Below are 13,320 nucleotides of genomic sequence, written 5' to 3' on the forward strand. Positions count from 1 at the left end.
CAGGAAGACTTTGTTAGGGCGGGGAAACAAAGTAAGCAAAGGTACAAAGGTGACCTCAGGAAGATGGGGGGCGGGGGGCAGAAGGCGAAGGACCAGGCTCGCTGGAGTGGTAGTTTGGGCATCAACCATCTCAGGTCACGTAGGGGGTGGATTCAGTTTCTGGCGAGCCTGCGAAACTGGACTGAGAGATGGATGGAGAGGACCATCTTGGAGGGGATGCAAGAAAGGAGTGTTTTCTGAGGATGAATCCTGTATGGCTGTGCAGGATGGGTCAGAAAGATCCCTGAGGCAGGGGGTGTAGCAGAAGCCCTTGCACTGGCCTGACGGGTAGTTGGGAGAGGATTTGGGCTTAGAAACTTCCATTTTGGGGTTTGGAATATTGATGTTTTCTCCATCCCACATCGAGTGCTTTGCAGATGTAGCTTCTAAGCAAGGCTGACCTGTTGCAACCATGAGACATCCCTAGCCCTCCCCTGTGTGGAGATTTCTAGAGCAGCGGCCAGACACTAAGCCTGGGTTAGTAGATAGATATTAATAGAACAATAGGACCAGGACGTCCGTAAAGGTCTCAACTTCTAAATGTGCAGAGTTGAGCGGAAAGCTACAAACTCTCGTGGAACCCTAACTTCCAGTCCTGCGTTATAGCAACCACCGGCTCACAAGATTCTCTTCCACGTTCTTGCACAGAAATAAGTCTGGGCCTCACCCAAAGAGGAATAGAGCGGTGATTCAGGGCTTGTCAGTGACCTTTCCCACTCTCCCAAAGATGAGAAACTGCCTGTTGGATAAATTCAATTTTTTAAAATCCCTGTTAAATTAAATATTCCCCCCCAAAAATTGTTTTTCTTTTACAACTGGACCTGGACATTTGAATCAGTTAGTAACACAACCTCAACAAGTCTAAAACTCTTGAGAAGTCACGCTACTACAATTAATTATAATAATAGATAATATTTACTGCCAGCTCAGCCTGGGCCGGGCAATATGTAGACAGGCTTTGCATGCAAATGCTATAGTTTAGTGTCAGCAAGCAATACAGGCCCCGTGGACTACTTACTTACAGAATCGCCAAATTGCACATTTTTTTTCCCCCAAATCCTCACAAAGCAAGTTTCTCTAACTCTTCTGTGCTTCTCTATTTGCCTTTATTTGGAAGTGTCTAGTCTTCGCTGCTAATCCATGTGAAATGAGGATGATTGCATTGAAAAATTATTAGGATGGTGGAGTACAATGTGTCAGAGTGTTTGGGTTACAAAAGCAAAAAAAAAAAACCCCACAAAAATAACATCGAATTCTAGAGCTGACCCTTTTGATTTTAACCCCTTAGGCTCCACTGCAGAGAGATCCGTTCCAACTGCTCAGATGAAGCTGAAAAGAGCCCGACTTGCAGATGACCTTAATGAAAAAATTGCTCTCCGGCCGGGGCCCCTGGAGCTGGTAGAGAAGAACATACTCCCTGTGGATTCTGCTGTGAAAGAGGCCATAAAGGGTAGGTAGCACAAATGAATGGCACGCTTCCCTCCGTGCTGAGGTCTGAGGGCAGCCATGGCTCTGAAACGCTGGGGCCCTGGGGGTGAAGACCTCTCACTAGACAAGAGTCAATCCATGGGTCGCTGTTCCAGAGTGTTCCCCATAACCAGAGGTCCGGGGAGTAAGGAAGAAACTGAAACCCGCTCAGCCCCCAAAGTCAGGTTAACATAGACCAGTCTGGTTCTGCTCAAGCAGGTTGGGGAGCTGACTTGATTTTAAACCTCAAAACATCTTCCCTGCAAGGTTCCATCACTTTGGGGTCCTGGCACTCTCCGCCCTTCCTCTTTTAAAGGGGTGTAGACTGGCAGAGTGGGAAGAGCGCTGGACCTGAATGGGAAGACCTGGACGCCAAGCCCAGTTCGAGTGCTGTGGCTTGGGGCTTCCCCAGGTCCCTTCACTCCTCCAAGATGAATACCCAACCAGCCCAACTCATCGGCTCTTGGGAGTGAGCTTCAGTTCTTTAAGCACGTGAAAACTCTTTGACAACACACATGTGTGCTACACGGTTGAAGTACAGATACTGAAAGAGGAGACACAAACGTTAATTCTCTCATCAGCTGCGTAAAATCATTTCGTAGACCTTTGGAACAGTTGAAGCCACGTGGATCCAAACGGCCGGAGGGTCCTGAATTCATTCACAGAGGTGTTGAGGTGGAATCTGGGAAAACCATGGTAGAAGGAAGAAAGGGAATCCTGGCATTCCCACGGGCAAATTACACTCTTCCAGTGAAGCCTACAAAAGCTCTAAGAATTACTGATATATAACAAGCAACGCACATTTACATGTTTTGACACATTGTCCAATATTATGCATAAAGATGTTTTATTAAACGCTAAGGTCATTGTTAAACTTATCCACAGTCTAAAATCTTGCACCCAGCCAGTCAGAGGCCAGACACATGAATTTTGTGTTTGGAACCTGTAAATATGGAAGAATCAGCTCTAGGGGAGACAGTATCCTCATCACTGCCCATTAAATATCCCACCGTGGTTTTCTCTCTACTTTGCTCTCTCTGTCCACACTAAATATCCTGTGCCTTTGAACTTGGACTAGCCCAGTCAACAGTGCACCATCCCCATCTTTACCTTGATGAGATCTAGGACAGAAAAGATCTCTATCGCGTATCTCTTATCATTTATTGAAACATTATATTTATTCCATGCGTGCAAATTTATCTTTGATTTTTATACGATAGGCAAAATATCTCATTTTAAATCACCTTCTTTGGTTTATAGAGAGATGATGTTTTTCCCTGGGATCTTGTGTCATTGGCAATTCGTGGCTATTCCTTTTTTCTACTGGGCATTTTCTTCCCTCACTATAAAAGCTATTTATATATATTGGAAAAAAAAAAAAGCTGATCCTCCATCTGTCACAGGTATTACACATCCTTTTACCAGCATGTCCTTTGCCTTTTATTGTTGGCTTTGTTTGTTGTTTGTTTGTTCGTTTCTGTCCTTTGCCTTTTGATTTTGTGTGTGGTGTATTTCACCTATAGCAGTTTTGAATTTCTGTATCCTGCAATCTCTTAATCTTTTACTTTGTAGTTTCTGAATTTGTTATTGTTTATCAAAAACACTTCCTACCTCAAGAATAGAGTTATTCACCTATACTGTCTTCTAACATGTATACACTTCATTTTTATATTTCAGTCTTTACTGCATATTACATTATTTCAGTGCACGGTTTAAGAGACAGGTCTAAGTTTCCTTTTTGCACAATTTTAGTGGTGTATTTTATAATTCGTCTTAATATCTGTCTTCACAAGTTTCTTTACATTGGTCTGATTTTTCTAATGTTTCTTGGCTACTCTCACAAGTATATGGTGGGTGAAATTTAGAATCAGTTTATTATATTCCAACTTCAATCCTATTAGAATTTTGTTTGGGATTGCAGTGAATTTATAGATTAGTTTATGGTGAATTCATAGGTTTAAAATATATTAATTCTTCTGAGGCAGAAAGTATCTCTTTTCACGTCTACAAATCTTCTTTTATTTCCCTTGGTAAGGTTTTTAAAAATAAATTCACATCAGTTATTACTTACATATTGGAAACCTCTTAATTTTGCACGTTTATTTTGTAACTGGGCATCTTTGAAGATTTTCTTAATTGTTCCGATAGTATCTCATTTTATCTTTAATTGTTTGCGTGGACAATCACATCATCTACAAATAAGGAAGATGCGCCTCCTGTTTGTTTTTTCTTTCTGCCTTGGAGCGCTGGCTGGTTGTTGAAAAGCAACGTCATGGAATTATTAATAAATTACACAATTAACATCATTTTAAAAGTTACATGCAGTATATTCATAATATAAATTCAATATAATTTTATGTATTTTATTTATAAATTAAATATTTTATTTGTAAATGATATATGTTATAATAGTATAATATACTATACAAATCTAATTATATATATTTTATCATATATAAAATATATCACGTAGATATATATCTTACATATAAAATTATATGTGTGAATTATATAAAGCACATATAGTTTATATTATTTTGTATTATGCAATATTTCATTATATAATTTAAAAATTATTGCTATATTACATAGTAGACAATTATTATTCTTGGTACATTGCCAGTGCTTCAAAAGCAATATTATATAATGTTATATATTTGTCATGTTGCTGATAACATTTTTTTTTTTTTTGGCTGCGTTGGGTCTTCATTGCTGCACGCAGGCTTTTCTCTGGTTGTGGCGAGCGGGGGCTACTCTTCGTTGTGGTGCGCGGGCTTCTCATTGCAGTGGCTTCTCTTGTTGTGGAGCACAGGCTCTAGGCACGCAGACTTCAGTAGTTGTGGCACACGGGCTTAGTTGCTCTGTGGCACGTGGGATCTTCCCAGACCAGGGCTCGAACCCGTGTCCCCTGCATTGGCAGGCAGATTCTTAACCACTGCGCAATGAGGGAAGCCCAGTGATAACATTTGTTGATTCAGTCTTCAGTGGGAATTCCTCCGGTCATTCACCTCTAAATATGACACTAACTCGTGCTGGAGGTAGATGTTCTAAGGAAGTGTTTCTCTATTCTGTTCCACTAAGGATAGCTTGCAAGGTGGATGCTGAGTTGTTTAAATGCTTTCAACACGCATGAAAAGATGATCATATGGGCTTCTTTCTTTGATCTAGCAATGTGGTATTGCTATCTTTCCCAATCATCCTTGGCGTTTCTGGAAATAAATCCTCCTTGGATTTTTTTCCCTAGAAGTTGCTAGTATTTTATTTGAGACTTTACATCTCTTTTGTTGTTAGTTGGGATAACAGAGGCTGCTAAACAAACCACAAAATTTCAGCTGCTTAACAATAGACGTTTATTTCTTGTTCATAAACAGTCCAGAGAGGGTTTTCCTTGACAGCAAACCCTTCAGGCACTCAAGCTCCTTTGGTCTTGCTGCTCCACCATCCCCCAAAGCCAGGGTGGCAAACTTTTTATTAAAGAATAAGCTTAGGTCTCTAAGCTGTCACAGCTACTCATCTCAGCTGCTGTAGTGGAAAAGGAGGCATAAGCAATATGTAAACAAGTGGCCATGGCTGTGTTCCAATAAAACTTTATTTACAAAAGTAGACAGCAGGCTCACAGGCCCTAATTTTGCCAACCTGTGCCCTACAGTCTCATCATCCTCTGGATCTAGCCAGTGAAGAGGAAAGAAAAAATGAAAAGGTCCACCCACACGCTTAAAAAGCCTCAACTGGAGATGTACACATCGCTTCCACTCACATCCCACTGTGAAAACAGTACACACGGCTGGCAGGGGTGGTGTTCCCTGGCTGAACAGCGATTTCACAGCAATATCTCTGTACTTCGGAAGGGGGAACATAAAATCTGATGAACGGCTTTTAGTTAAGAGTCTGAACAAGAGTCGTGCTGTGGGTACCAAAAAACGAGCATCTGAGAGGTAACTGACGTTGCATCATTAGATGACCAGTAGAATATGTCAGTGTGAACAAAAGGAAGAGTCAAAGATGACAGCGAGGTTTCCCTCTTGGTCAACTGAGTAAATGGCAGCCATGTATCAAGAGTGGAGGAGCAGATCTGGGGAGAGATGATGAATTCCCGTTTCAACTGTTGCAGCTGATAGGTCTGCAGGAACTCCAAGGGCAGGGATTCGATAAGCAGTAGATTCTATCCAACTAGACTTCAGAAGGAAGTATTGGTCTAGAGCTGTAGACTTGGGAGACTTTAGTGTGTGTGGTAATTTAAACTGATGGACTTGATAAGCCTGCCCTTTCATTTATTTAGTTCTTCATTTAATATTTACGGAACATCTTCTATGTGTCAGACACTAGACAAAAACGTACAAAAATTTCTGCTCTAACAGAGCTTATATTATAGTGCAGGAGACACAGACAACACACAAAACCCATAAATAATTATATATCCCAATAAAAGGTGATAGATGCTGTAAAAATAGAAGCTGCGCAGGGTACAGAGAATCAGGAGTGCCCGGTAGACGGGGTGTGAAGGGGGAGCTGGGGGTATGAAGGATGTATAAGAAGCAAAGAGGGCTAGGGGGCTCTCATGTAGGAACATGTAAGACAGAGGCAGGGATCTGTGAAGAATAGAGAGAAGGCATAGCTAGCGAAAGAGGTGGAGGATATAGGTTGACCTCATCCAAGGAACGTCCATGCCTCAGGCTCTCTAGCGGTAATCTTTCGATGTGCGTGAATTCCTATGGGCAAGGCTGTGGCATCCTGTGAAGTGTCAAGAGAGGCAGAGGGAGTTGCTCAGCGACCGGTTGTAGAGACGGCGCTCTGAGTAGCCCTTCCGGTGGTGGTGATGATGCCGACCCCTCACCTATCTGTCACTTCTTGGGGTCACATCATCCACCCTCGGTGAAGTGGTGACTCAGGGCTGTGGTTTTCTGTGTATCCTTCTCCTGGCATCTGTGTATTTTTCCTCCTCTGTGCACGTGCCTTTCCAGATGTGTTTACATTTTCCAGCTCCCTCTGCAGCTGTGCGTCTGTGTTTCTGCCAAGCCCTGAGCGAAACACTCATTGTCTCCCTCCCTCCCGGTTTTATTCAAGACCAACTCTTCTCCATCCCAAACATACAATAATCCAGAACCTCTCTCAGTGCAGGGAGGGAAGGATACTGTAAGACAGGGAACCAGCCCCTACTCTGGGATTTTTCTTCTCCTTCCCAGATGTCCCCCCTCTTGCACTCAGCTGAATGACTGTAGCAAATCGTTTCCCCCGAGACTTTCCTCTCCTTTCTGGGGTGCCAGCTAGTCATCCGTCTTCCAGCCTGCAAGTTTATTTTCTGAGTCAGGTAGAATTTTACAGATCCCCTGGGGAGGAAACATAGGCTTGTGTGACCAGAGTGACGCAATGTGGATGAAGAGGGGGCCTTGTGGTTTTACTGACACAAAAGGCGGCTTGGGGCGCCTCGTGGCTACATCTCAGGACATACACCTGTTTCCCTGTTTCTCCTTCTTAGAAAACCTCTAACAGCTACTCTCTCTCAGGCCAGAACGCCAAATACAACAAGTATAACATTACGTGGGAGTGATGATTTACGAGAACAGAGACTGTACACTGGAGTTGAGCCTGGCTTTGTTGTGCTTACACGTGGTCATTGTCACTTAGCATCCCTCAGTTTTGAGAGCCCTACTCCAAGCCTGTTAATCCTCTCTCTGGTCATCCGGGTGTCTTCTTAACTTGCCAGGAGCGTCCCTTAGGTACCAAGGAAGCTGGCTTCTGCTTGGGTAAAAGAGAACCGCAGCTGGCTTTCCCAACTCTTCAAACAGTGGAAGGGTCCCGGCATCCTGCTCTAGTGGACAAGCCCCTCCCCCTGAAGTGTCCTCCTCTTTTCCTTGAACTGAGCCAGGCTTCCCACCTGAATCCCTGAGTCTGCTTTTCAGCTCTTTTTTTTTTTTAATTGAACCTGTGATTCAGAGTATACAGCACCATTATCGAAGATAAAGCAGTTCTTTTTATCACCGTAACCCTTCGACACAGGCAAGCAACGTTTCTGTCCGCCAGGGATGGCCCAGGAGCCATCCATTTACAAGTGTCGTGTACATTTTTCTAGAAGATCCTACGCTAGTCTTCGCTCACCTGTAAGCCCAAGGCTCAGACTTTATAACTAAACAGAACAAAAATTCTTGTTTACTAAGTATCCAGTCATTCTTCAGAGACTCTGGAAGTCTGACCACTGTCCGATCATGCATCTTTAAGACAAATAGACAATAACCATGGCCTTAAGGCAGATGGTAGCGTCGTTTGCTTTGGCATAACTTTCTCGTGGACAAAATCTGTCATTCCATAATGAGAAGTTATTTCCAAAGCGCGAATAATCCTTGGGGCAAAGACGGAGGCATACGTGGTAAATACTTTTCTGAGGAAGGTTCTGGAAAGGGGGTGGGAAAAGAGAAGTAGGAAGCCAGTAGCTTTGAGGGGGGCGGTGACAGGGAGGAAAGTTAGGGTGCTCTGAGACAGTGCTAATGTATCTTTGCCCACCTAAGAATTTGTTCCTGGAGAATTAGCCTCGAGAGCTGTTACGGGACAAGTGTTTATGCAGCTGAATTGTTTTTCAGAACTCGTGTGTTCCTAGCATCAGGGTCTATCTAGAGACTTAAAGCCCATTTCTAAAGTGCCTGGGATCTGAGGAAAAAGAATGCTTGTTCCTCCAAAATTCCACTTTCATCTATTTCCATCCTAAAGGCATCTGACCCCCTGCAAGGGCAGTGGGTTCGGTCTTTGTTGGACGGCATAAACCATCTCCTCCGGACTATGGTATCTTCAGTGTACTGAAGTCTCTTTAGGCAAGAGCCACTCTTAAACTATAGCTACTGTCACCGGACCACCTCCTCCCTTAGGAAGTGGATTTGGCTTCAGTCTCTTCCAGGAGGACATGGGGAAGTCTGATCATGAATTAAAATAGCTGTCATGCGAACACCGCTCAGGCTTGCAAACAGATAAGCGAGCGAAGTTTGTTCTCACATTCCCACCCCATGCTTTCCAGCCCCTGGTGTGGGTCCCGGCGGAAAGGTAACCAGGACTCTAGCCATCGCATTTTCCTCTTGGAATTTTAAATGTTTATGCAGAGGAGAGTCCAACTGATTCATTCATCCAATCACTTCCGAGAAAGAGGGGGAAAGCGCCGAGTCACCAGGCCGAGATCCCCAAGGGGCCGGTGCCCAGAGACAGCCCCGTGGGCATAGCCTGGGGGTGAGTCAGGGCTTCCAGAAGCAGGTCCTTGTCATCACAGCGCCTGACGTGTCTCCAGGGACAACAGCCAGCGCCCTACTCTCCCACAGCGGCCAGTGAGCCCCGCGCCCGCCGTGGGGGATTGGAGCAGGGGCCCAGGGTCACAGCACGGAGCCGACAGACTTTGCTTGTTCCTGAAGCAGCCAGATAAGGTGACCTTCGTCCCTCTCCACCGAGCCCACCTTGAACCAGGCAGGAGAGCGGGGAGCGCGCAGCCTTTCCTGTGACACTCCTCCTGCTCTGGGAAAGGTCTGTCTTTGCTTTCCCGGGAGGAACCTCTCAGTGTTTCTGGCTCCGGAGTTGGGCTGACCTTTGCAAAGCTGACCACAGGATAAACTGCCTCTTGGGTGGTCTTTGTTTTATTTTTTTTAATTTTTTTTGTGGTACGCGGGCCTCTCACTGCTGTGGCCTCTCCCATTGTGGAGCACAGGCTCCAGAGGCACAGGCTCAGCGGCCATGGCTCACGGGCCCAGACGCTCCGCGACATGTGGGATCCTCCCGGACCAGGGCACGAACCCGTGTCCCCTGCATCGTTAGGCGGACTCTCAACTACTGCGCCACCAGGGAAGCCCCCCTTTGTTTTATTTTTGATCGTGGTGAACTTGAGACAAGCAGACACTGCTACCAAAAACAATAATAACAACAACGGCAGCTAGAAATGACTGGACACGTGTGCGTCAGGGACCATGTGAATAACATATAAAACATGTAAAGCGCAGTGCTTTTACATGCGTTATTTTAATCCTCAAAACCCCGAGAGGTGACTATGATGATGTTGCCCATTTGATAGATGGGGAAATTGAGGCTCTAAGAAGTTGAGTAATTCATCAACAGTCACTCCACCACCGAAGTGGTAGAACAAGAAACAAACCGACCTGTCTGGCCCACACTGACCACACTGAACACCACGTACCTCAGCTCCAAAGGCAGCCACTGCCACGCTCTCGGGGGCCTCTTGCTGTCACCGTTCTCATCAGCAGGGGCTGAGCCTAGTGTGGGCTCATCTATCTGCCCTGTCGCTCACCTTCTGGCCTCGCAGTCAGAGATCCAAGCCCTTTGTGGTGCTGGGGGACTGGCAGGGCCCCCCGTGGTCGGCTCTCTGAGTGTGGACAGCCTCTGAGGGGTCCTCAGTGTGTCTGTCGGCTTATTCTGACCTGGTACAACATGCTTTTTAGAAACTAGATGGGAGTCATTTCGGGGGCCTTGGTCTTCACCCTGTGTTTGTTCATTCAGGTGTGAACAGCTTCCCTGTACGTGGTTGCATGTACTCATGGCTTCTTCATGTACGGGGTTGCATGTACTCACGGCTTCTTCATGTATACGGTTGCACGTACTCACGGCTTCTTCGGTATACAGTTGCACGTACTCATGGCTTCTTCGTGTATACAGTTGCATGTACTCACGGCTTCTTTGTGTACACAGTTGCATGTACTCACGGCTTCTTCGTGTACACAGTTGCATGTACTCATGGCTTCTTCGTGTATACAGTTGCATGTACTCACGGCTTCTTCGTGTATACAGTTGCACGTACTCATGGCTTCTTCCTTGACTTAAGCAGAGGAACCTCTTTAAATGATTGATGTCACTTGTAAAGTAGACTCCTCGAAGCTGTGTGTCTCCAGGAACTGGATCTTAAAGTAATCCACTCCGGTGGCTGGGAGAGTTACTTCTTCATCCTTCCCACACCAACTCTGCTCATCACCACCCTGTAACTTCCCTTCTGCGCCCCGCAGCTCTTGCCGGGTGCCCTCCCCTTTTCTGTCATCCTGTCCACCGTCATTTCAGGCTCAGCTCCATCCCACTTCGCCTGGGAGTGAGTCTGCCTGGACGACCCACATCTCCATCCCCTTTGTCTGTTAGCCACCAACAGCACTCACCAGGCAGTCTAGTCCTTGACAGGTTCTCCGGTTATGTCCCGTGCAGATAGACGGATAGCATCCTTCTCGTGGTTTCCGTATCTTCACCTTACTGTATCTGATTATACTTCTGCTTCTCTCTACTCCTCTCTGAGTGGGAAGGCTGGAAGTGAACAAAATAGTTGAGGAATGTTCCATCCAATTCTGGGGAAAATGGGACTGGTTACCAACTCCTTTATTCCAAACACTCTACTTCTAGGACGTTTCCACATCATTCCAGGCAGGTGCCGAAGTGAAAAGGACACGCTGATTTATGGCCACAACAACAGGGCTTCACGATCCTCCCAATCCCTTTTCTGAGACAGTGGCAATGAGATCGAAGTGATCGCCTGCCTTCTTTCTTCTCACAGTCAAGATGTCACGTTCAGTCCTTCAGATCTCAAAAACTCGAGTAAAAGATGTTGTGGAGGATGGAGCTGTCCTCAGTACGTGTGTGCCGAAAAAGAAATGGACGTTGGCCGATTTCTACGCTACCCCCCCCACTGCCACCAACCCAGTGGGTCTTGCGATGTTCCCTAAACAACATGTATCTGTTGACCTCCCGGGAGGGATATTGATTTTGCCTCCCCCTCTGCTGGAGGCTCTGAGCATACAAAGGCTGGGCCTGTGTCTTAGCTCGGTCTCTAAAGAACTGGAGGACCTGGATCTTGCGATGTCCTCGTCTGCAAAACAGAGATGAGAGAATGTGGTCCTTCCTCTGACTTCCTGGACCGTTCTAAGGCCTAACACAAGTTGATTGTTTCTGTTACTGCTGCCACTGCTAAGTGAACTGCTGACGCAAACCACTGTTTTTCTCATTTGTTATCTTTCCCCTTGAACTATTGAAGGGGGATAGTTGGGGGATTAAGAGAGAAATTTTCTCTCTTTCTCCCATCCCCGCCCTTCTTGTAACATTTCCATGCGTGTTAGAATGCTTGGACAACTTTGCAGTTTGGTTAATTCCCTCTCATTTGCACGCGTTTGGGACATGATCCTTGACGCGGGTGGAGGTGGCAGGGGGCGGGGGCGTCTTCTTTGTCACACGAAGTGTCAGATCACACAGAGAAGATCCATACCATTCAGACTGAAGGAAGTGGGGAGGGAGTGTAAGATGCTACAGCTCTCCCCACGGCGGGTCCTGTTGGGCAGGGCAGGCTGGCTGCCCCCAGGGGCTGGTACGGTCACACACGCAGGGCTCTCTGAGTTGGTCTTGCCTCACGGTCTACGCCAAGTAAATCCCAATGAAATGCTGTGGCTTCTGAGGTGGGGAGGGCTTAACACCCACTCCCCGCCGCCAAATCCCATGCCCACCTGGCCCTGAATAATACATGTCATCTTTTCAACAGGGACAAAACCTTTAATTCCACAACTAGAAGTGGGACCTGAAATTTCAATGAAAACATGGTTTCTAAAGTAAAGAAATTAACAGGTTGAGTTTACAATGGAAGGTAGTCACGGAGGCTCCTGCAAGGACCTTCCTGGGAAGATCGCAGGCACGTGATCCCCTGGAGAAAGGGGAAATGGCATATAACTTCCTTCACACTGTGTGAAAATGACAGAGGGAGGCTTCTTTGCAGAGCCCCGGGGGGGTGGGGGTGGGGGGGGGTTGCTGTAAAAAAAAGAAGGGAAGGGTGTGAGCTAGCTCTGGACCTTAAAATAGAGAGGGGGGGAGGAGGGAGAGACCAGATGGGAGAGAAGAGCGACTCCTGATTGCAAAGAAAAAGTTGACATTTGTCAAATACCCGACGAAAGCCCTTTCTGTTAGAAAATGAATAGGTTTCTGAGGCACATATAGGAAAATACTGGCATGTATTTATTTCAGGTGATTCACATGTTTTATATTATTCTCTGTACTTTTCGATTAGGTCAAAATTTTTATAGTTAAAGGTAAGGGCCCCCTGGGAAATAAAAGTTGGAAAACAGAAGTTCCCACTCATACAATGAAATATTGTGTAGCTGTTACCAAAATACTGAGGAAGACCCCTCTGAGTTCACATGTAAAGACCTCCAAGATACACTGCGGGGCGAAAAAGGCAAGTTTCAGTTCCGTACCTTTCACTCAGTCCTGTCTGTTTGAAATGCTTTTTCGACATGTGCGTGTCTTGCTGTATGGATAGAATTAAGTCTAGAAGAGGGACTAAATCATTAACGGAAGTGGGATTGTTACGTACCTTGTGAGGTACATTTCATATGGTATGAATTTTTATAAGTAAACATTACTTCTGTAATCACAGAAAAGTAATAATGACTTTTATAAAGAAATCTTGAAACCAGGGAGCAGCAACGCTGGTCCCCAGGCCTTTCCAGGTTAGCAGGCTGCCCAGCGGGCCAGTAACTGGAGTTCCCACCTGCCCTGTCCTTGTCCGGCCTCTCTCCTGATTTGACACTTGGCGTGTCTGAGTGAGGGTCCATGACAGATGCCAGCAGTGGTGGTGATGACAAGCCCCAAACCACATTCATTCCATTACTTCCAGCTCCTTGCTGCCTCTCCAATCTCCACAGTGAGAGCTCCTCTCTCTTATCTGCCCCAAGCCTGAGTCAGAAGTTCTTGTGAGTGTAACTGCAGAATACCGGGCTGGAGACCTTGCTGATAATACATAAATTCCTTTCGAAGACCTGTGCCTGCGGGAGGGTCACAAGAGCTGTGTAGCCTCAGCACATTTTGTACTGT

The 13,320-nt window shown here is 45.9% G+C and overlaps 1 protein-coding gene across 1 annotated transcript in view; it reads left to right on the forward strand.

The window, feature by feature from the left end:
* Positions 1–13,320, forward strand: part of MYOCD (myocardin) — a 97,061-nt gene that overhangs the window by 51,477 nt on the left and 32,264 nt on the right. Inside the window, exon 5 of the mRNA XM_004266827.3 lies at positions 1,328–1,489. Coding sequence (XP_004266875.1) covers positions 1,328–1,489 — 162 coding nt within the window. The remainder of the gene's footprint in view (positions 1–1,327; positions 1,490–13,320) is intronic.

This window comes from Orcinus orca, chromosome 19, assembly GCF_937001465.1.
Source record: "Orcinus orca chromosome 19, mOrcOrc1.1, whole genome shotgun sequence".
In the NCBI taxonomy this organism is placed as follows: Eukaryota; Metazoa; Chordata; class Mammalia; order Artiodactyla; family Delphinidae; genus Orcinus; species Orcinus orca.